General features: G+C 46.4%; 1 protein-coding gene across 1 annotated transcript in view; it reads left to right on the top strand.

Moving 5' to 3' along the window:
• Positions 1–17,309: 17,309 nt before the first annotated feature.
• The window catches only part of JAG2 (jagged canonical Notch ligand 2), a 100,447-nt gene continuing 95,663 nt past the window's right edge, over positions 17,310–22,093 (top strand). Inside the window, 3 exon segments of the mRNA XM_032768809.2 lie at positions 17,310–17,566; positions 17,569–17,667; positions 18,429–18,752. Coding sequence (XP_032624700.2) covers positions 17,507–17,566; positions 17,569–17,667; positions 18,429–18,752 — 483 coding nt within the window. The 5' untranslated portion in view covers positions 17,310–17,506.

Genomic DNA, 22,093 nt, shown 5'->3' with positions numbered 1-22,093 from the left:
CCAGTCCCAGCTAGGGTGCCTCTGCCCATGGCGGTGCCTGGTACAGCCATCTTGGTGTCACTGCCAGCAGGGCCCCTAGGAGTCCCTAGTACAGCCCCTGTAGAGCCACCTCCACCCCCACGCCACACCTCATGAGTCCCCCCCCCACCTTGGTAACAGCCCTTATAAAGCCCCCCATGCTACACCCCACAGAGTCCCCCCCCGTCCCACCAGACATTCATGGCCCACCATACAATTTCCATACCCAGATGCGGCTCTCAGGCAAATAAGTTTGCCCACCTCTGCTCTAAAGGAAAAGCTGATAACTAAGAATAAACCATCCTGAAATGTTCCATGACATTTAACTTCGAATGGACTCCTGGGGTTGCTCTTCCACTGCTTGGCACCTTGTGTATTCCTTTGCACTTCTGAAAATTTAGTGCAAAGTAGGTGCAAAACATTCCTGCTCTGATCTGGTAGCATTTCTGATCTACTTTCACAGCTGTGAATGATTACACAAGGCACAAAACAACGCACAATCAGGCCCTGATGTGAATTTATCACACTGCAGAATTTGCACTGGGATTTTAAATACCTCAAAGGTCAGGAGTGTTTGGGCCTGGGGAGGGGTTGGCCCATTATAAAGATAGGAGCTGTTCTCAAAACCAGATTGAGGTCCAGACTGAAAAATCTCAAAGTTCTGAGGTATTAGCTTTGTTTAGGCACATCCCATGTCATTCGGTCTGGAAAGAGTTTTGTTCTTAACCTTTCTCTGTGTGCAAGCCAAGGGCCAGATCAGTCCTCTCTTGTTGTTGTTATGAAAGGTCATTAAGCTTAGACCCTGTGGTGTCTAGTGTGGCAAATTGCTGGTACTGTTCTGCTGGGTCTCGCGCTCTCTCTTCTCTGGGGTAGGTTCAGGGCACTATTGCTTGCCTCTGAACCGGTTCTTAATTACTCCACTAGTGTCCTTGGAGGAGGGGAGTGGAGAGGGAGGGACCTGGGCCCGCCCTCTACTCCAGGTCCCAACCCAGGGGCCCTGAGGGTTGTGGTGAACCACTTGAACTAGCGGTTCCTTCCCCTGGGTTACTTCCCTCTCCTATCCTTCAGCTTGTGAAGGGCTTCTTGCCTCCCTTCTACACAAGCCTGGTGCCCCTTACCTAGGGTTTCTGCTGGGCTTCACAATCCACCGCAGCACTCCTCCAAACTTTCTATTTCTCTCTTATCAAACTCTTCTCTTCTCCAACTTCTGCAACCTGCACTCTGCTCCAATCAAACCTTCCTCCTTCAACTCCCACACTGTCTGACTGAAGCAGGGGTTTTTATCACATGACTGAAGTCAGGTGCTCTAATTGGAGTCAGGTGCTCTAATTGGCTACAGGTGTTCTAGTTAATCTAAAGCAAACCTTCCTCCCTTGGCAGGGAATAAGGCCCCCTGCTAACACTCTCATGCTGCCCTCTGGCCATGCTGTATTACACTAGACACAATGGTGATGGGCACATTAAAAATGCTGTAAAAATACATTAGAGCTGACTAGTAAATTAGATTTTAGAGCTGAGTTATTTTCTTTAAAACAAAAAGCACATTCAGTGTTTGTGTCAGGTTTGAATATAGTTCAGAGGCCCAGTGATCAATCCGGACCATGAAAAGAGCCCTCTGGTACATTTGGTGGCAACCAACCAATAAGGGAGTTAGTGAGGTGCTGTAAATCAGTTTATCATATAGCAACAATAATTTGTGAAAATGTCTTTGTAGCAACAGAAGAGTCTATTTGATGGTAGCACTGAGTACTGTAAATGAGGATTAATTAATGATTTCCCGCAGCGATGTTGGCAGTGATGGTGCTGTATTCATGTAATTTAATTTCTATCGACAGGGCTGCTAATGAAAATGGATACAGATGGGTGTATCTTACAGCAGGCTAGTTCTTTCACAGAAGCGATTTTGCTAACTGTTCGTTGGACTTGTTCAGTGTTGGGAAAGATGTAATGAAAGGCGACCCGTGAGAGAACAGAAAATAATGGGGTTTATTGGCTGGTTTGTGCCAACAGCACTACTCACTGTCTACAACTGCTTTCCTGAATGCTTTGAAAGATAGTTCAGAAATATCCACACGTAAATGGGCCGAGAGTACTGCTAGGAGGCTGCTGTCTTAGAAGCAAAGGGACAGAAGGAAGTTTTGGCATCAAACACCTCACCCCTCCTACCTCGCTAATGTTGACATATTTTTAATCCCTCTAATTGCTTCTTTGTTCTAGGCAGTTGATTCCACAGACTGATTATTCATTGAGTCAAGATATTTCTCCTAAATTTCCTCTGTTCCCAGACCCTGGTTGGCTTAACTTTGTGTTCCTGTGTTCTGGAGCTAGGCATAAGTTGAAAAAGTTCTGCCCAAGGTTGATCGTACAGTCCTTACTTCAAAAGGAGTTTTACCCTTGTAAAGACTGCAGCAGCAGCAGGAAGATGTGACTCCTCTTTCTCTCCATTTCATACATTTCGAAACTGTCTCTAACCAATACAAGCGAGTACTATACATTTGCATTTCTATAGTGCCTTCTCTTGATTTCAGCAAGAACTGTGGGTGTTCGTACTTCTTAAAGTCAGGCCCTTGGTGTCTAAATTTGGGCATCCAAAATTGAAGGATATGGGTGATATCCTGGCCACTTTAAAGTCAGTGGGGAGTTTGCCATTGACTTCAATGGGGCAAGGACTTCACCCCATTTTTAAAAATTTGGACTGAAGTGAGCCAAGATTAGAGCCCAGATTTCCTGACTCCTTCTCCTGTGCCATAACAGCAAGACAAAAAGCCTCTGGGAAGCCCAAGGGAGTCTGAGTGAACTTACTGGAAGCATCATTACTAAGACTGAGATACCTTATCATTGTTCGTTTCCCCGAGCCAATTGCTCATCAGGCTGATGCATTTAAGGTACATCAGATACCCCTACAGTTCACCCAGCTGCAAAATGGGTACTTGATCCATGGGGTTAGGGCAATCAAAGGCAGTCCAACGTGATGCTGGCCACATCACTCCTTTGGATACCATGGGCTATGAAACTGATGTGTCTTATCACTGTGACAGAAGCAATACCATAGATGACTGGAGGAGCTTTATGGACCACCGTTTGAGAGCTGCAAATTTTAGAAAACTTTGTGTGTCCTGGAAATTAATCTAGTACCATTACAGGGTTTGTCCTGTGTTTTTTTTGTTCCCTGTTTTGAATCTTTGACAAATATCTGAAAAGCCATTTAAACTGTGGCTTTTACAAGGAAGTGACTGCCTGCTACCTCTGTGGTGGTGTCCCATTCATGGGATTTTTCTAACCATCTGCTGACACCTTCACTTAAATTGTTAATCTCCTTCCAGGAGATGTGACCAGTATAACTCCTCTCACTCTGCTGGATGTATGTCAAGAACATCCATTATACCCTCAGTTTCGGAAGCACTCCCTCGTTGGTTTTATGGTAATGCCAGTGTGTCACAATCTACCATCAACATTCATACCCCACACAGAATTTCTAACCATACTTCATTTGCCAAATGATATAATTGTATGTTTTATATGTGGAGATATTAGAGGCAGGATGGCATTGTTCAGTTTACAGCATTTCACTGCAATTTCAATCTACTCTTTCATGCCTAAGATGTAAACAGACAGCCTATTTAATAAGCAGCGAAATTCTGTCAATACTGGTAGTTGCTATGGAGAGAATTCTGTGCTGTGCTGTACTATCTGGTCACTATAAACTGACAAAAATGTAGGTGTTTGTCACAAGATAATCTGCTCCCTTAAACACAGTGGTGCCTACGGGTCAACCCCCCACCCCCATCATGTGGCATGGCCTCTAAGATTTGGGGAGGTTTTGATGTATGCACAATTCCTAGGAAATAAGAGGCTTTGGTAGAAAGGAAGCAGTCTTAAACAGAAGTAATGTTCAGGAGAAAGTTAGTTACTGTTTCTTTAAGGGACCAGGAGCCTTGCAGAATGGGCAGGGCAAGGTTATCTTCACTTGACCAATTGGGATGAGCTGGAGAAGGGGACTGGCATATCTGCTGCCTCCTCCCTCATAGCAGGCCAGGGGAGGGCAGGGCAAAACAGACAGGACACCAGCAGGGGATGGTCTGCCTGCTGAACCCTCCTACTATGGGAGTGAAGGACTAATTTTAGGAAAAGGGACAGGTGGAGGAGAACCTTGCTGAGGTCCTACAGCTGAGCTAAATTACACCCAGCTCCAAGGAGAACAGCTGGGGACTCCTGGCTTAAGGAGAGACAGAGAATAAAGTAGAAACTCAACTTCAGGAAAAGGGCTGGGTAGGGTTGCCAACCTTCCAGGATTGTCCTGGAGGCTCCAAGAATTAAAGATTCATCTTTAATAAAAGATTGTCATGTGATGAAACCTCCAGGAATAAATTCAACTAAATTGGCAACCTGAGGGTTAGGGAACCTCCCAGACAGGAGCAAGAAGCCAGCACCTAGAGTGGGTGTGAACTAGCGTGACTAATGGAGTGAGTGACACTTTGTAGAAAGACTTAATCAGACCCAACATAGTGGCTACATGGATTTAAAGAACCCAAGGGGGAACTAACAGGGCCATAAGGGGCCACAAGGGGGGCCCTTTGGGAGGCAGCACCCCATGACAGAATTTCACATGTATAATACAATATCCACAATGCTATATTTGAACGGCATCAGAGGAGATAAGCTAAAATAATCAAAATACTCAAAAAATCTAGCAATGAAGCAGTCAAAACCAAATACTTGTGAAAGTGACCATAGGAGAGTGACTCGTGATTTAGGTAAGAGAATATGAAATTGAGGGATCAGCTGTTCAAATCCAGTAGTAATGAAGTTGTTACTGTCTGATGGCTGTTTGTGAAATTAGCTGGCAATTCCAGCACAGTGCCAAGTAGATACGGCTTCACATCAAAAATTCACTAGCACAACTGTCACTAGTTGTCATTCTCCTGGGCTGTCCCAGCAGAGAGGGCAAAGAGTGAACAGAGATGGAGAGTTAACTGCTCTTTCAGCCCCATTAGTAGTCTGGGCAGAACAGAGTTGTGTGGGGGTGATGTTGGGTTGCTTGATCTGCCTCTGGATGTGCTGTATCTTTTCTGTGCAAGGAAGAGTCCAGTCTCCAGGACTGTCAAGTCACCAATTTTCAAATTCAGGAAATGCATTTAATATGTTAAATGCAAAGAAAGTAAGAGGTTAATAAGTGAAGGTGGCTGGAGTTCATAATGGCTGCGGATGTTTACCTTTCATTGGTAGAAATAGAGCATTATTTTGTGATTTAGCAGCCTATAAAAGGTGAACTTGGTATTATAGCCAGCCACTTGTACTGTACAAATAAGAGCTGTGAATGCATTCTGGAAGTAATGTCAAAGAGGACCAGATGGGGAAATGAGCAACATTCTAATTTAACAGACAGCTAACTCAGTACTTGCATCAACACATTTAGCATTTTTAGTCCAATTCCATTCAGAACAGATTTGCAATATCCTTTCCAAACATAAGAAATGGAAGGAATGGCTAGTCCTTTGTCAGTTATCATTTTTTTTTAATTGGAAAGGTTTGTCTTTCAAAGCCAGGTGTAACTGCACTTGTACCTGTTACGCCCACAAAATCCTGCATTGCAGCATGTGCATATTGGTCTAACTACACCTTTGTGTGCAAACATGAAGGTGGCACCCCTATTATGCTTTAGTTTGAATGTTTGTAACATAAAGACAGTCAAGATAACTCAATATTATATTTTGCTTTTAAAAATGTTAATTCACATCTTACCTATTGCAAGATTGATTGAGTGAGACTAGTGGAAACATGGAGGGGGCAAGGGGAAAGGGAATTTTTCCTGAATTTAACTGACTTCACCATCTTGTTAAGCACAGACACAACTTTTTTGTCTTTTTTCTTAACTATAAAAAGGAAGTTAAATGCAAAGAAACCATGGACCAAATCTGGAACTTCATATTCAAATTTTATTTAGGCCTTTTATCTGGTATTTTTGACTTTAGGGGGACTCCTTTCTGAGTGGAGTTCAGGATCCTTGTGTTGAAGCTGTGCAGTTAAAATAATAAAGTCATAACGGGCCAAAGGTCCTACAGCAATATTAACCCAGTGCCATTTTAAAGCCTGTGTTTTATGGTGCTTTGGAGGTTTGCATTTAAAATAGGAATCAATTACTTATTGTGAAGAATAATGCACAACTTTAATGTTACATTGACAAACCTATCTTCACTTAATTCTTTGTCATGGGGAAATCTATTCACATAACCAACACCTTATACTTAGTCTATTCTTCTTTTAAATAATGAAGCAAAGGAAAGCCTGGAAAAAGCAGAGGTTAGATTGATCAGCCTTGTGGCCTTAAAATCTGTGAATCTGGTAACAGATAGTTCCACATGCAGGTTGACGTGGTACAAAAATGTTTTTCTTTTGATTAAAGCATCTGGTTTAATGGGTCCTTTTAGTCCCTTGGTTTAACCCTACATACTAACCCTGGGCTTCTGCTAGGCTATTTTCCTGTTTTCACCAAAAATCACATCGGAAGGTGCTATATGTTACTCTAGGCCAGTAATCTGTCTGGACTGGAGGCCACCACAAATTTTCTTTATCTGTCTCAATATACACAGAGTGTGTACAGATGGTATGTGAAGAAGTCACTCTGAGAAGGAAAATAGGATCACTAACTTTCCAAGTGAATGATCTGCCATTGATCTAAAGGAGCAGCTGGGCTAGCTCTGCTCAGCAGGGACTCTGTTATAGTTGGGGTAGATGGAATTCTGCAGCATTCCAGGGCTTATTTCTGCAGCAAGTGTGAGATAATTTTGTGACAGATTTTACCAAAATTTTCTGTTGTTCTGTGGATGTGCCAACATGTAACCATCTGTGATTCTGCACCCACGGATCTCTATAGCATTGCATACAGGCTGATTTTTCACAATCCTCCATAGCCACAGTATTAGCGAAACAAATATTTGCCATGCAATTTATTTAACTTTTTTTCAGCACTCTTGGGGATAGTGGATACATCCACGAAAGTCTATATGGATGACTAAATGAACATACATTGGATCTCGTGTCAAATCACTGCTGATAATATCCACCTACTTGCTTCACAGTGGTCCTGTGTGCATTAAGCAATTAGGTCCTGTGTGCATTAAGCAGTTAGGTCCTGATCTTTGTGCTCACATAGGTAAAGTTATGAATGTGCTTAAGTGTTTGCAAGATTAAGGCTTTAATAGTTGTACAGCATTTTGAGCAATGTAAAATTGTTAAGTATAGAAATGCTGGGCGGGGAGTGGTTATTGCCAGAAAAATGAGCAGGGGAAAAAATCCGAAACTACAATCATGTGCAGTACTGCACACTGAATCTACCATGGCAATGGATACAGTGTTCACTGTATGCTAACAGCCTCTGCTAAGCCAAGGTGGCAAATATTTGTTGGGACTAATGTAATGAAACCTATGATATGTCTTGACATCACTATCTCAGCTGGCTAAGACAAATCAACTTCAAGCTTTATTGGAAAGCAAGTAGTATAAAAAAAGGCTTTAAAAGGCTTTTAAATAATATCCTGTCCCTTAACAAAATTACAGCAGTAGTATCCTCCTTTAATAGCACTCTTCTCCGGGGTAATCTTGTTTTAGTTATGGTTTATGACAGGCAGACGCCGATGGCTAAATCATCTGACACCCCTAGGGCTTAGTTCACCTGGCTCTAGGAAAAGAATCGAATTCTAGTTTGGGGCAAGAGACCTTGGCTGGAAGAGGGAGCCCATATTTGCATGTGCTCCTTCCTTCCACCCCACAAAACTTCTTACAAAAAGCAATGTCAGGCACTGACCAAAAGAAAGGCAAAGGCTGAATCTAATCCTGATGAAAAGAAGTGCTCATGGAGGCAATGGGTATAAGCAATTCAGTCCAAGAATTCTTGTGTGGAAAGTCGTTTCTCGTAGGCACACACTGGCCCCAAATAAACTGAGAGGTACTTTAATCTATCTGCTGCCATTATTGTATGTGATTTTTAAGTATCACTTTCCCATAAAAGTGACTAGGTAAAAATGATACCGTTTTATCTGTCAGGGCCCCGATTCTGCAGTGAGCTCCCTGTGCTATTGAAAAAATCATTGTAGGATTGAAGCTCAGATCTGATTTTGAGTGTATTCAGAGTCCATTCTGCTGACTTTGGTGACAAATCGGTTTTTACTCATGTTATCCCCACAGACCTGAACCAGCTAGTTTCTGTTCATTCTTGTGCTTTAGGAATAGAATTGCTTACTCAGTTCTAGCCAGTTTCAAGCCCTTTGATGGTAACAGGACGGCACAGATGTAATGGAGAGCCGCAACTGACCATTGATAATTTGGCCTGCAGCACCTTCATTGCTGGTGATGATCTATGAGAAGAGGGAACCCAACTTGACTTGCAGATCCCATGTGGACTTTGCAGGGCTGGTAGTTTAGATAGAAAGATATTTTAACTGTAAATTGAGCATATTTTACATAGAAATCACCTAGACACAATAAATGTGGAAGACCACAATACCAGTTTTATAATCAAAATAAAAGGGAAGGAGGTGCAGCAGGGAGAGCAGAAAGGTCACATAAAGGTGCACATTAAATAAAATTATGCTGGACACCAGCTTCAAATAAATATATGTTGTACCAACAGGTACAATGGGACACAACCTAAAAAAAAGTCTGGCATTATGTGTGTGTGGAGGGAGTGTGTGGAGGGGTGTTCTACTATACACCCTTAATAGCATAGCATCTGAGAGCCCTTCCAGTAGTGCATTATGTGACATTACTACCTTCTGTCACGTGTGACTTATTCTCTTGCTCTCATTCTCTCCCCAGGGGGAGAATCGTGGGTGCAGAATAGTGTTTCGTTTGGGGAGGATATATTTAAAAATTTTAACTGTACACAAAGGCAGGTCAAAGCACTTGGAGAAGAAGACCATGAAGTTTGTGATGTGAGTTTGTTCCAGAGTCTGGGATAAGCCAGCGGGATAGTTCTGTCTTCTGCACAGACAAGCTTTACTCTTATGGGAGAAAGTTCTATTGTGCCCGAGGAGCAGAGCTGTCAACTGTGAACATGTTTAGATAGCCTAAACTTGGGCCACTGAGCATCTTGATGATAAGGACCAAGACCTTGAACTTGATTCAATTTTCTATGGGAAACTAATGTAGGGAGTTGGGGACAGGTTTGAGGTGGTATTTGAATCCTGTGTGGTTGAAGAGACGCACTGCAGTATTCTGTACCAGTTGAAATTTCCTACGGGTGGATGGCTTCATGTCCAAGTATATTGCATAGCTATAGTCCAGACAGTGACAAAGATATGTAACCACAGCCATGTCATCATCTGCCAGGTAGGAAAGAGTCTCCTACAAGACTCGAGTATTACTGGAGGATGCTGCCATCTGAGAGCTTCGTGTCAATAAGGAATCCAGGAGCATTTCTAAACTTTGGACTGAATTGACCAATTGTGGGTGTTTGCCTTCAACCTAAGAAGGTGGCACTGTGGCTGTGAATGCCCCAGAGTGCTTTGGTGTGTTCCCCAGCCTAACCTCCATCTTGCTAGGCATCAGCTTCAAGCAGCTGTTCTTCATCCATGAGTGTCTCTTGTCCATCTTAGTGCTAGTATGACCAGTTGTCCTCTTTGAGGTCCAGGGGATCAGCAGTTTATACCATCCTAGTCCCACTTGGGTGACTCCGATCCCTTGTCTTGTGTTAGTGACTCCAATCAAACAATATTCTTCAAGTTCAGGCTGCTTTGTTTCCATGCAGAAAGATGCTTGTAAAAACAACAAATGGGCCAAAGTCCAGGGATAAGACATAGTTAGATTCAGTCATGTCCACAGCAAAGCTCAAAAGTGTCTCAATTCAGCCAAGTTCCTGACAGGAAAAGAAATCCTCCTCCTTCAATTACCTTTTAACACCAACTCTCTTCTTGAAGAGCCTTCCCCACTCTTATTAGTGGACTCAGCCCACCACACTCCTCAGGGAGCGTGCTGGATGATGAAGGAAGGAATTTTTCAAGCTGGTTCTGGCCTGCAATTTGCTGCACTTAGGACAAGAAACTGTGGTCCTCCTTGTACCTTGAAGGAGAAGGTTAACCCCTTCCCTGCTAAGCTTTTAATGGAGTCTATATACACCACCATAACTTCCAACATGCTCCTCCTGCCCTTAACCTTCCCAGTGGATAAATTCTGACTTTGATTAATCCTATGAGGGTTCCCATTTTACACACATATTGAGTGTTCATTTCGATGTATTGCTGAAGACAACAAGGGAAGTGAATATAGTGAATACTGTCTCCTGTGTCTCTATAGGTGCCAAGTTTTCTGCAGCTCCCTGTCACTGCTTATACAAATGATTTAATGAGCCAATGCGCACATTTGCAAGTTACTTGCATATAATCATAAACAAGTGCGAGAGGCCCAAATCCTGCCCTGGAGCATTGGGAGAAAGTAGGAGTGGAATCCCACCCTGTCTTGAAGGAGTTGAGCAGGCACATGGAGCAGTGGTTAGGGTACCAGACTAGATTTGAACCCAGAACCCAAAAGGAGAAAGGGTGCACAGCAAGACAGGGTGGGAGCCCCTCCTCTGCCACAGGGACCAACGCTCTCTGGTTTCCTTTGGCGTGTAGAATGCATAGGTGACAAATTTAAGTTTAAAACATGTTTAAAGCACAGCCTCTCCCAGTCCCATTTCCACAGGGGTTGTGCTGCTTCCTTATACCGTCCATAGTTCACACTTACCAGGATGTATTGTAGATGGAATAGGAATGAGCCATTGGAAAGGGGCTGAGGGAGGGGAAGAGACTGTTCATTCAGATGTTAAACTTCAGCTTAGCAGCCACTGATTCCACGAAGAGAGGGTAAGGAAGGGGCATCTGGGAGCCTGCCTCTCCCAGGAGGGAGAAGCAGAAGAGGGTGCGGGAGGGAAGGGGAGACCCAGAGCCCCCTCCCCCAGGCAGAGCCTACGTGTCTCTGGGCACAGATCACTGTGCTCCAAGCACTGAGCAGACAGTGCCTACCAGCCAGGTGTCTGGCCTGTTAAGGTGAAGGAGGAACTGGAGGGGGGGGGGCAGTCTTGATAAGCTTGATAAGCTTGATAAGTATATGGAGGGGATGTTATGATGGGATAGTTTAATTTGGGCAATTGATTTTGGATTATCGGCAGATAAGTCTGCTCGATGGTCTGTGAGGGGATGTTGGATGGGATGGGAACTGAGTTACTGCAGAGAATTCTTTCTTGGGTGCTGGCTGGTGAGTCTTGCCCACATGCTCAGGGTTTAGCTGATCGCCATATTTGGGGTCGGGAAGGAATTTTCCTCCAGGGCGGATTGGCAGAGGCCCTGGAGGTTTTTCGCCTTCCTCTGCAGCGTGGGGCATGGGTCGCTTGCTGGTGGATTCTCTGCAGCTTGAGGTCTTCAAATCACAATTTTGAGGATTTCAATAACTCAGTCATGGGTTAGGGGTTGTTATAAATGTGTATGGGTAGGGTTTTGTGGCCTGCCTTGTGCAGGAGGTCAGACTAGATGATCATATTGGTCCCTTCTGACCTATGAGTCTATGAGTCTAATGAATCCAGGGTGTTGGTGCCAAGGCCAGTTGTGTGGGTGGTGAGGGAGCTATGATGGGTAGCTGCAGGGGTAAATGGTGTGTGGAAGGTAGTCAGATAATTACTCATGCTGGAGTAAGTAGCTGGAGGAGCAGAAGTTGATGATGAGGGTAACCTAGGCCTATGAAGGAAGCCCCTGTTGTTTCCCCACTGGAATCCAGCAGGGGGAGTAGCAAGTTGGGAGACAGAAGGGGCCACCTGCTCAACAGGCACCACAGCAGTCCCTGGCCATGTGGAGTAACAGCTGTGAGCAAAACACCTGCTGTTGCTTCTCTGCAGCCCAGCCAGACGCATGACAGTCAGGATAGGAGGTGGCATTGGGTGACAGTCAGGCTGGGTTGCAGGGGTGTGTATAATGTGAAGTGTGTTACACTTGGCAGCGCTGTGCACCCTTTCTCCTTTTGGGTTCTGGGTTCAAATCTAGTCTGGGACCCTAACCACTGCTCCATGTGCCTGCTCAAGCAGCCTGCAGAATCAGGGCTCTGGTCAAAAGTGACTGAAAACTGTTACCATTTGAGAGTAGACCCTGCTGTTATGACTCACCTAAAACACCCACTGACCTTAGCATTTTGTGTGAAAATTCCCAGGGCTGTCCGATACCCTTTGTTACATGGATTTTGTGATCTCTGTACAGTTCTCAGGGGACACTAATTTGCATCACAAAAACCACCACTACCATTGGCCATTTCAGGAGAGAAGACAATGAGCAAACAGGACTCACCTGCCTCCCTTTAGAGGTGGTCTCTCCGGACCAGGTCTAACGCACACTGTTTGAGCCATGAGGGAAGCTTCCTCTGATGCTGCTCGTGCTATACTTGTTCTGTGAATAGTGAGCATCAGAGCCCAGGGCTGGTAACATAGCACATTTCTAAGGAATTAAATTCACAAATGAAAAACATTTTCATCAGCACCTCTGTGGCATGTGAACATTACTGTCACCTGCTCCAAAAACTAGCGTTATACACACAAATGCCTCCCTGTAGAAGAAGAAAGTGAAAACCTATGACACTCTGAGGAAATAAAGTTGAAGCAAGTTCATGCTCAATAACTACAGTAAAATCAGGAAAACATGATTCAGGTGAGACGCAATAGGGAATAGTTAAAACTGTGGAGAAACGCATAACCAGAAGAGACGACAAATTAGGAAGTAGATCATCTGTCTGTTCTTTTTGAAGTATGATTATAGTTGAGAAAGAGATTTTTAAATGATGTCATATCATTGCACATCTTCTCCCCTATGTGTGTCATAGCTATTTATGTGCCAGGCTATCTGATCACTTGATAATAGTTATCCATGGGAAACAGAGGCACAGAAAGTAGAAAGATGAAGCAACCTGCCCAAGGCAGCGAGTGACAGAGCAAGGAAGTGAGGCAGGGTCTCCAGAGTCCCTGCACCCTTTTTCCACACACATACTGGTTTTAGAATGCTGAAGTAGATGTGTGATATCATCATTACAAGTATATACAAATAGAATGGCCTTAGCATTTTGTGTCTGATCTGTTAGCTAACTTTTTTTTTTTTTTTTTTTTGCTGCTTGCCACTTCAGTATAACCAATTCCTAGCTACCATGCTTTCATCACTAGACAGAGAGCAGTGCTTAGTACCTCTCCCCAGCAGCCACAGAGGAGAGGTTAAAGCTAAATAGCACTTTCCCCTTCCATTTGGAACCTGGGAAGGGAAAGAGGTGGGAGGATGGGAGTTAGTGAAGGTTTTTGCCGAGCAATTAAATGTAGTAACAGTAAAATATCATGCCAGTACTGACTCTTGTTCCTCCTCCACCTCCCCTTTGCTGAAAATTACCCTGTGCCTCTTTCTAAAGATGGTCATAGGTCTTGAGGAGGAAGATTTGTCCACACACCATAGATGAAAGTGCCAAGGCTATCTTAAGCAATAGACAGATGGATGCAGCTACGATGGGGGACATCTACCGGGGTGGGGGGGGGGAAAGAGTTAGAGAGCATAAATGAAAATGAATATTCATCTCTTTAATTTAGAGGGGAAAGCAGAAAACCAGGAGTAACTGGCAGACTGAAGGATGCTTCCTGAAGTCAAGTCAGGTGAGTAATGATAGCTGTGGGGTGGCTGGGTGGGTCCAGAACGGCAGCGCAATGGGTTCCTGTAGCAGACTCTGGTGAGTGGGGAAAGGGGTGGTGGAGGAGAAGCAGGCCAATTGGTGGGTAAGCAGCAAAGCACAGCAGCAAGGAAGATGGGGAGGGCAGGAGGACTTTGGTGAGTGGCTGGCCAGCTGGCACACATATCGCAGCTGCTGTTCTGTCAGCCTAAGAGAGTAGCTGCAGCTGCGTGGTGGCCATGAATAGTGGAGAAGTGGTGCGCTGGTTGGCTGCTGGAGGGAATGAGGAGTCAGGCTGGGTCTCTGCAAAGAAAGAAGGAGGGCTGGCTCTGTGAGGTTTTCAGCACAGTGGGAGTGCTACAGCCCTTTGATTTCTGACTATTTGTTCCCAGTGGTCCACTTTACTGGATCATCAGTAATAAAAGGTTAATGTGAGAAGGAGTGGCAGAAAATGTTAGGGCCTAAAGGTTGAGCCAGTCTTCTATAATGTATCCATAACACACCAGAGCTCTGTGGTCAGAAGAAATCAAACCTGCTATGTTTAGCACCAAAACCTGTGCCCCTGGAGCTAAAGGAGAAATGCTCTCCTGTGCTGCTCTTACACTTCTTTGAGCTAGCCTCTAGAGGAGGACAGGATCCCACCACTTAGTCCTCTGTTCTATATATTATAGGCTGGGTTATAGTGTCCCCCTTTTATTAAGGTTGTCCAGCCCTTCCCATTATAAGATCCTGTTTTCAGTTGCTTATAACTTTGTGAAACTAACCATTCTGGATGGTTTCCATGCTGGGTATCTGCTTCAGGCTGAAATATTCTGGAAAATTTCAGCCAAAGTGGTTCAGGTCTACGCTACCGCTTAAGTCGATCTAACTTTTATGTCACTCAAGAGTGTGAAAAAGACATCCCTCTGCGCAACCTAAGTGCTGTCCACACCAGTGCTACATCGGTGAGCGATGCTCTCCTGTCAGCATAGCACATCTGATGACGATGCTCTACAGCAGCAGGCCCGAGTTAGCGCTTCTAGTGTAGACTGGCCCTAAGAATGAGGCTAGGGAAAAACACATTGTTTCGCCCACGTTAAAAAAGTTCTTGAGACATTTTCGTTGAACAGTGCTCCAAGGCTTTCTGTCAAGGAGGATGGCCTTTGTGTCAGGGATGTGTTTTTTGCCATTCTCATGAAAATCTGACCAAATTTGGCCAGGTTATAAAATAATGAGTAATCACAGTTCATTAATACTCAGTGGAGACTTCTTTCATATTAGCAGTTAAGTCTCTGAAGATTCCATGCTCCATCCCCTCACAGCTGCTAGTGCTGACCAGACTGTGCCTGCACCATTCCCACTGAGCATGTTGCCTATGGCTACAGTGGTGAAGCCAGATTTTTCTGTAATTGCTGCTCTGAGCTGGGGTGGGGTGGGGCAGGACCAGGCACTGGAGCTTTGAGCAGGGAGCTAGTGCTCTCAATGACACCCCTGCTGACACCCAGGTGTTGTGGAGAAGGAAGCCTTCTGATTAGATACAGAGGGGACAAAAGCCAGACTTGGGGAGGGGGATTGGCATGGAGGGAAAGGAGCAGACTGGGAAAAGGAGTGGGAAGTGGAGGGAGAGAAACTGTGACTAGGAGCTGGAGGGAGGGAGACTGGGACTGGTAGGCAAGGAGATTGGGATGAGAGGCTGGGCGTGGAGACTGGGCTTGGGAGCCAGTGGGGGTGGGGAGGCTGGGAGTCAGTGAGGGAAACTGGAAAAAGTGGAAGCTGGTTGGCCTGAGGGGGGCATAACACTGAAATCAGAAGAAGCTGGGGGGCGGGGGCCTATTGGGCCTGGCTGGACAAAGACAGGGACAAGGAGCCAGGGAGGTTGAGATTGGATGAGGAGCCCAGCAGGGGGAGAACTAGGACTGGGTGGGCAAGGAGACTGGTAACAAGGAATTGGGATGAGAGTAAGGGACCTGGAACTGGGATGAGAATCCTGAGTGGTGGAGAGTGAGATTGGGTAGGTAGGAAAAACAGGAGTAGGCTAAGGAGCTAGGAGTAGGGAAGAGACAGGACAGAGACAGAAACAATTTTACAGATTGGGAGTTGAGGCTCAGAGATTAAGATCAAAAATTGTCACTCATTTTGGATGCCCAATTTGAGATGCCTAGGCCCTGATATAACATTTGATAACATGTCATATATTTAAAGCACAGTTCAAAGTGATTTCAGTTGCAGCTGTGAGTATTCAGCACTTCTGCAAATCAGACCCCAGCATTTCAAGTCAGGCACCCAGGAAATGAGGAACACAATTAGTGACTACCTGTGAGAAGTATGGTTGAAGTGACTTGCCTGGCATTGCACAGGAAATCTGTGGTGCAGGCAGGGATAGAATCCAGTTCTCCAGGGCAGCATTCAGCTGCTTTAACAATGAGACTCTCCTTTCTCTTCCTACAAACCGCTGACTCATTCATTAAACACCTTCCAACTTCTGCAACAAAAGAAGTAGGGATCCTACAGACAACAGTCTCCTCTCCAATACCGATTCAGCCCCAGAAAAGGTCTGTAACATATGCACAATAAAGCAGGGGGGTCCCACGGAAAAAGTAACCCCACAATTAAGGGCTGTATCATAATGCATGTGCATAAGGAGGCCAAATTAAGGTTGCACAGGCAACTCTACTGCCTCTGCTGTTCTGAGATTTCTCAAGCAGAGTGAAATTAACACTCTGCTCAGTTTGATCGGTACCGTTCATAACCACGTCGAGGGCAGTAAAAGGGCAAGATTCATGTCAATTTCACTCAGCGGAGGCTGCTGCTTGGGAAAGCTGCGAGTAACAGCAGCAGTCGGGACTATAACCATTCAGAAAGGAGGACGACCACAAAAATGGAGGAGCAGAAATTGGAGTCGCCCCTTTCAGCAGCTAGGAGGCTGGCAGATGGAGGGCAGAGCAGCCGGCCTTCTCCCAGCTAGCAGGAAACTTGGGAGAAGTAGAGTTGTACCAACGTCTTCCCCCCGGCCAGGGGCCCTTGGGTGGTGAGTAAGACAAGGAAAATCCATTTTCCTTTTCATCAGCCAGAGGGTAGTGTCACATGTCTCATTACCCAAAGGCGGACTGAAAGAAAAGGGACCCCTTGAACTCCCTCCAGCCTTCCCCTTGCCAGCAGCAGGTGGGGCCAGGGAGGGGAAGAGGACTGGGCTTCTAACCGGTGCATTCGCCCTAGGTGCTGTCTTATCGCTCCCTCCCGGTTTGCTAAGGTCTGCTAAAGTTTTCCACCCCCCAGACACACCCGCTGAACGACTGATGGCGCACCTCTCACAATCCACAGGGCACGCAGCTGTGACCACGCTGGAGTGGCTAGAGCACCCCCCGCGCGCAGGTGGTGGCTGCATGGGCGCGCACGAGCAGTACTGGTGCGCACAGCGCGCACTCCCGATCCCTGCGGCTAGTCGGCATGCTCCCCCGGGCTATGGTTAGCGCGCACACCCGCGAGCTGTGCCCATCTCCGGCGTTCCCCGCCGTCTCCCCGTCCCCCAGCCCTTTAAGAACAGGAGCAGCGCTTAGTGGCCACACCCGCCTGCTTCTGGGTTGGGCCCGTCCCCCTCATTAATATGAAGGCAGAGGCGCCGGTGACTAATGGGTAATGAAGCTGTCACTCTGGCACCTACTTGTTGGGTGTTCGTGCAGTGCGGGCGCGCAGAGAGCGAGCCGAGTTGCCTGCGTACCAGCGCTGCTGCTGCGGGAGCGCTCTGGGCGGTCCGCGCTGACAGCCCATGCCCTGCACCTCTCGGGGCGTTGGGGAAAGCTTCCCGGGCAGCAGAGGAGCCTCCGCCGCGTGCACGTAAAGACCTTCGCCGTCGATGCTTCGAGCAGCGGCCGGTCCATGGCTGGTTTCCTCGCCCGTCTCTGATCAAGCACCATTCGGCTCGGAGCAGCAGGCATGCTGGGTTCTAGCGGGCGGCACTGGGCTCCCCTCACAGCAGCACTGAGCCTGGTGCTGCTCCTAACTTTGTGGGTGCAGGTAAGAAGATTGGCGGTTGCAGAGTGGTGGGGAAATGTCCTGGGGGCTACAGCAGAAAAAGGGATTCACCTCTCCCACCGAATGGGGTGCGGTGGAGGAGGGGGAATGCATTTAATTTCGTAGGCAGAGGTAACTGTCTTTTTAGCATTGCCCCTTTTGGGGCATGGCTCCTAGACCTAAAACCCTGATCTCATTGTGGGGGTTGCCATGGCTTCTTTCTGTCTCTGTAGCCTTTCAATCAGTCTCCTGTTCATGGCATTAGATCCGTGGGTTTAAACGAGGGGAGGAGGAAATCAATATGCTGTGTTGGAAGAACATATACAACTTGCAGCTACATTTCCTTCACACCCATTTTATTTTAAGCGGTTCTGTATGAAAACGAAGGTTACATTTGCAGAGATCATAATTACTGTTGTATTTCAGGAGTTTGGTGTTTGCTTCTGTATACGTCTCCTGTTCATACCTTTATCAATAATTTATTCAGCCTTGAGGGATTTTAAAATGTGTCTGTCTCCCTTGCAGTGGAATATTTATGTACAGTACTTTTGCAGCGCTGTTACCTACTGCAGCTTTTTGTATTGCTGCAGTAACCGCTATACAGTTTTAGTTGTATTATTTTTATAGTAAATAGAATTTTAATAGCAAAACGCTTTACTGAAAGGCTTGGGAGGAAACCTTGTATTGGCTGATTGCAAACTTCCATGCACTTTCCCAAGACGCTATAGTAATGAGGTTGACTCCCCTTTGATTTTTATTTTTAGGTGTCCCAATCCACGGGCTATTTCGAGCTGCAACTTAACTCGGTGAAGAATGTAAACGGAGAATTGTTGAATGGGGAATGTTGTGATGGCATGAAAAGTCCCCAGAACCTGAACTGTACCCGGGATGAGTGTGATACTTATGTGAAAGTTTGTTTAAAGGAATATCAGGCCAAGATCACTCCCATTGGACCTTGCAACTACGGATCCGGATCTACCCCAGTTCTCGGTGGAAATACTTTTTATTTGAACAGCAACAAATATTCTCATCAGGGCAAAAGTCATGACGCGGGCAGGATTGTTATACCGTTTCAGTTTGCATGGCCGGTAGGTTGACTCTCATCCCTTTTTCTATCACACTTTAATTTCCTCAACGCAAAATCGTTTTTCTGTGTGCACTGAATAGGCTGGAAGGAATAAACTAGGAAATAGGGTTTTCCCCTGATGGTTGCAAATGGATGACTGAATAGTTACGACCTGCCTGTGTTCGTTGCTCCACTTTCTAATTTGAGTTGCCTTTTTCCTTCCACCCTGCGCTGCAGTCCCTCTAGTAGACTATTGAAGAGTGTGCTCATTGCTTGTGGAGGTTAGAGGCGGTGTGGAAGATGGTTACCAGGTTTAATATTAACGCTTGCTGTTTGCATGTACATTTGCACAGCTGGGGTTTCCCCATTTCACCAGCAACAATTTCATTTGTCTTGCAGATCGGGATCTCTAGGGCTAGGGGAGCTGTATTAACTCCCTTGTGTGATAGGGAGGCATTCGAGAAAGGCAGGCTGCAAGTCTAGTGACTCGGAGTATTTATGGCAATAGTAGATATAAAGCACAGGCTGCAGTGTAATAAATTAAACACAACAAAAACTAATCCCAGAAGTATCTACATAAGGGCGTTTCAGTCCTGCAGCAGTAGCTGGGGAATCAGTTGCGTGACAGCTCGTGCTCTTCGCAGATTCCCGGTGTGAGCACTAAGCCATGCAAAACGCATTTGCCTCTGCATGGAAGGAGACACGTTGTTTTGCCTCCAGGTCCTGCAGCTTTGCACAGACTTGGAGCCTCCCCTGTTTGTGGCGCAAGGTGCTGCCTGCTTGCAGTTCAGTGGGGCATGCATTGAGGGGAGCCTCCCGGCAGGGGGCGCGTGCACCACGGTGAGCCTAGGGCGTGGGGAGGCGAGGCGGCAGTCGCTGCCCTGGCCCCAGGCGATGGGGAGTGAGTGGAGAGCGCGTGCAGCGGCTCGCGAAGGGCGCGAGCTGCTCAGCTTCTGGAACTAGACCGGCCCCGGGGGCAGGCGGCCGTTGGAGCAGCAGTGGGCGGGGCCGAGGCTGGGAGGGGAGGCCGCTGGCCTGGTAGGCGTGTGAGCTTCGCTGTGGGGTACGCGGCGCCCAGACGCCAGGAGCCCTGCCCCACCCAGCTACCAGCGGAGGTTGGGAACCGTTCTCCGCGGGCGGGGCGCCCATCGCCCGGGCCTGAGGCAGGGCGCTGGGTTTGGGCCGGTCACGCCCCGCCCCCTCGGTCTCAGGGCTCCTGGTGGCGCCCTGCCCAGGGGGGTGGGGCTGCAGCAACCAAGAGTGGCGCTGAGGGGGGCGCGAAATGCAAGGCGGCCCGTGTGACGGGCACCTCCCTGGCGCGAGGGCGTGGGGGAGGGGGGGGGAGCGGTAGGAGTCACGTGGCGCAGAGCAGGGTGAGCTCGGGAGAGGCTGCGAGCAGGGGACCGGCTGCAGCCTTCCCGCCCCGCGCCAGGCAGGTGTGGTCCTGCAGGCGCCGCGCTGCAGGGGGCTGTCCGGGTGCTGGGTGGCTGGTGTCAGAGGAGTGGGGACTCCTCATGGTAGCGTGTCCTGGTTAGGGTAGGAGCCCAATGTTGGAGGACGAGCCCCGGCTACGGCAGTTCTAGGGCCGAGCACATTGTTGGTACTGAACAAAAAATGACTGGATCCGTCCTTGCCTTGGGCTGTGCAAAGCTTGTAAGATCTTCCTCTTCTGGAAATCAAGGGTCGTTGGAAATGTTCAATGATGAAGCTAAGACTGATCATGCTAAAGAAATAAATCCCACAACGTTTAAATCCTCAGTACTACTGAAGATTCATCCTCCGAACAGTTCCCACTAATGGGGGAGCTGGTCAGCTTTAAACAGGCTTTTTGTAGTACAGGAGGGAGAGGGGATACTTCAACTTTTCACTGTTTAAAGCCACGTGAAGAATTTTGGAATGGATACAAGCTCTTACATGTTGCTTTCTGTGTACAAAGTGGCGTAGCTTCTAATGGCCACTGCAACTCTTATTTCTTTCCTAGTCTTCTGTTGAATTATAAGGCTCCCTGCTGATGGAGTGTGGTGAATACTATATAAATTATACTTGAGATGATTGAACAGCTAGCTGAAATGTGATAAAGTATTAAACAAAGATGTTTTCTGTTTTTAAAAAGTCGACTGTAAAATAAAGGTGTGGTGAAATTATAAACTTGACTTTGAGTGAGCTAAGTGAGGAACATTAGCATCTGAAAACATTTTATACGTGGTGTGCATGAGGAAGTAGAGGTAACTTAGCTCATTATTTTATTGTGCCAGTTTCTAGTACTGTTTCTTGAAACTGGCAGAGAATTGGGTAGTCTTCATAATACAGGTTCCTGAGCTCAACTCTCTAATGTTTGCTGTCAGAATTAGCACATTCCTATCTTGCAGCTACCATCTACTGTTTCTGTATCCTGAAGAAGTCCTAAACTTTAACAGGCCTGTCTACTTCAGGCAAATTTAGTACAGTACTTCCAGCACGCAAGTAATTCATGAAACAGCTCATGGTGTCTGATGCCATCAGGTGGTCCAGAGACACTTTATACCGAACACATCACCGGACACCACCAGTACCACACTGAGTAATTGAGACAGCCGACCAGGGAAATAAGCCACTTCCTTCCCTGAGGGACCAAGGGACGCACCCCACCCATGTACCTATCCGCTCCACCGATACTGACTTGGATTCCTTATTCATTTCATGGGTGGCAAACCTGAGCCCATTTATTCACTGACACTTTAAAAACCCTTCCACGCCAATCTGGATCTATGCTGGTTATGCGATATGTATGTATCTTTTCATCCTTGCAAACGGTATGTGTAACCCTCCATAACCCACGCCTGACCCCAGATGTATGGTACCTTCCCTCTCAACCTGTGTATATTTCATTTCAAGCATTTATTTTAATAAAATTTTTAAATCTGTCAACCATCAAATCCTTTACTCCACTACCCACACCACTTTATGGAAGCACTGAAGCTGAAACACTTGGTGTTTCATTTCCAGTGTGTCTGTGCAGCTGTTGCAAAGCAACCTGTAATTTATTTAAACGGTGCAACCAGTCACAAAATGCAGTTTGGTGGGTGGCTTGCATTTTGAGTTTGGAAGAAATAAAGTTCTCTCCCTGCCCACCCTTCACTCTAAAAATAACTGTAGACTAGTTGTACTGCAGCTTTAAAAACTACCCAAGCTGTTTTGTATGCTGCATTTAAACTGGTATGTTGTAGCCTCATCACGAGTGTCAAGCTTTAAGAGAGATCTTGGGAATGCCAGACTTCCGTCATAAATTACACAATAAGACCTGTGGTGAACAAAAGTAGATTGAAAGACTTCCCAGTTCATGTAAGACTCCTTATTTTAACAGCAATGCTAAAAATAATTGCA

The sequence above is a fragment of the Chelonoidis abingdonii genome, chromosome 4 (assembly GCF_003597395.2).
Source record: "Chelonoidis abingdonii isolate Lonesome George chromosome 4, CheloAbing_2.0, whole genome shotgun sequence".
NCBI lineage: Eukaryota > Metazoa > Chordata > Testudines > Testudinidae > Chelonoidis > Chelonoidis abingdonii.
Note: the sequence above shows the minus strand (reverse complement) of the source record. Positions and strands in the feature narration are given on the sequence as shown.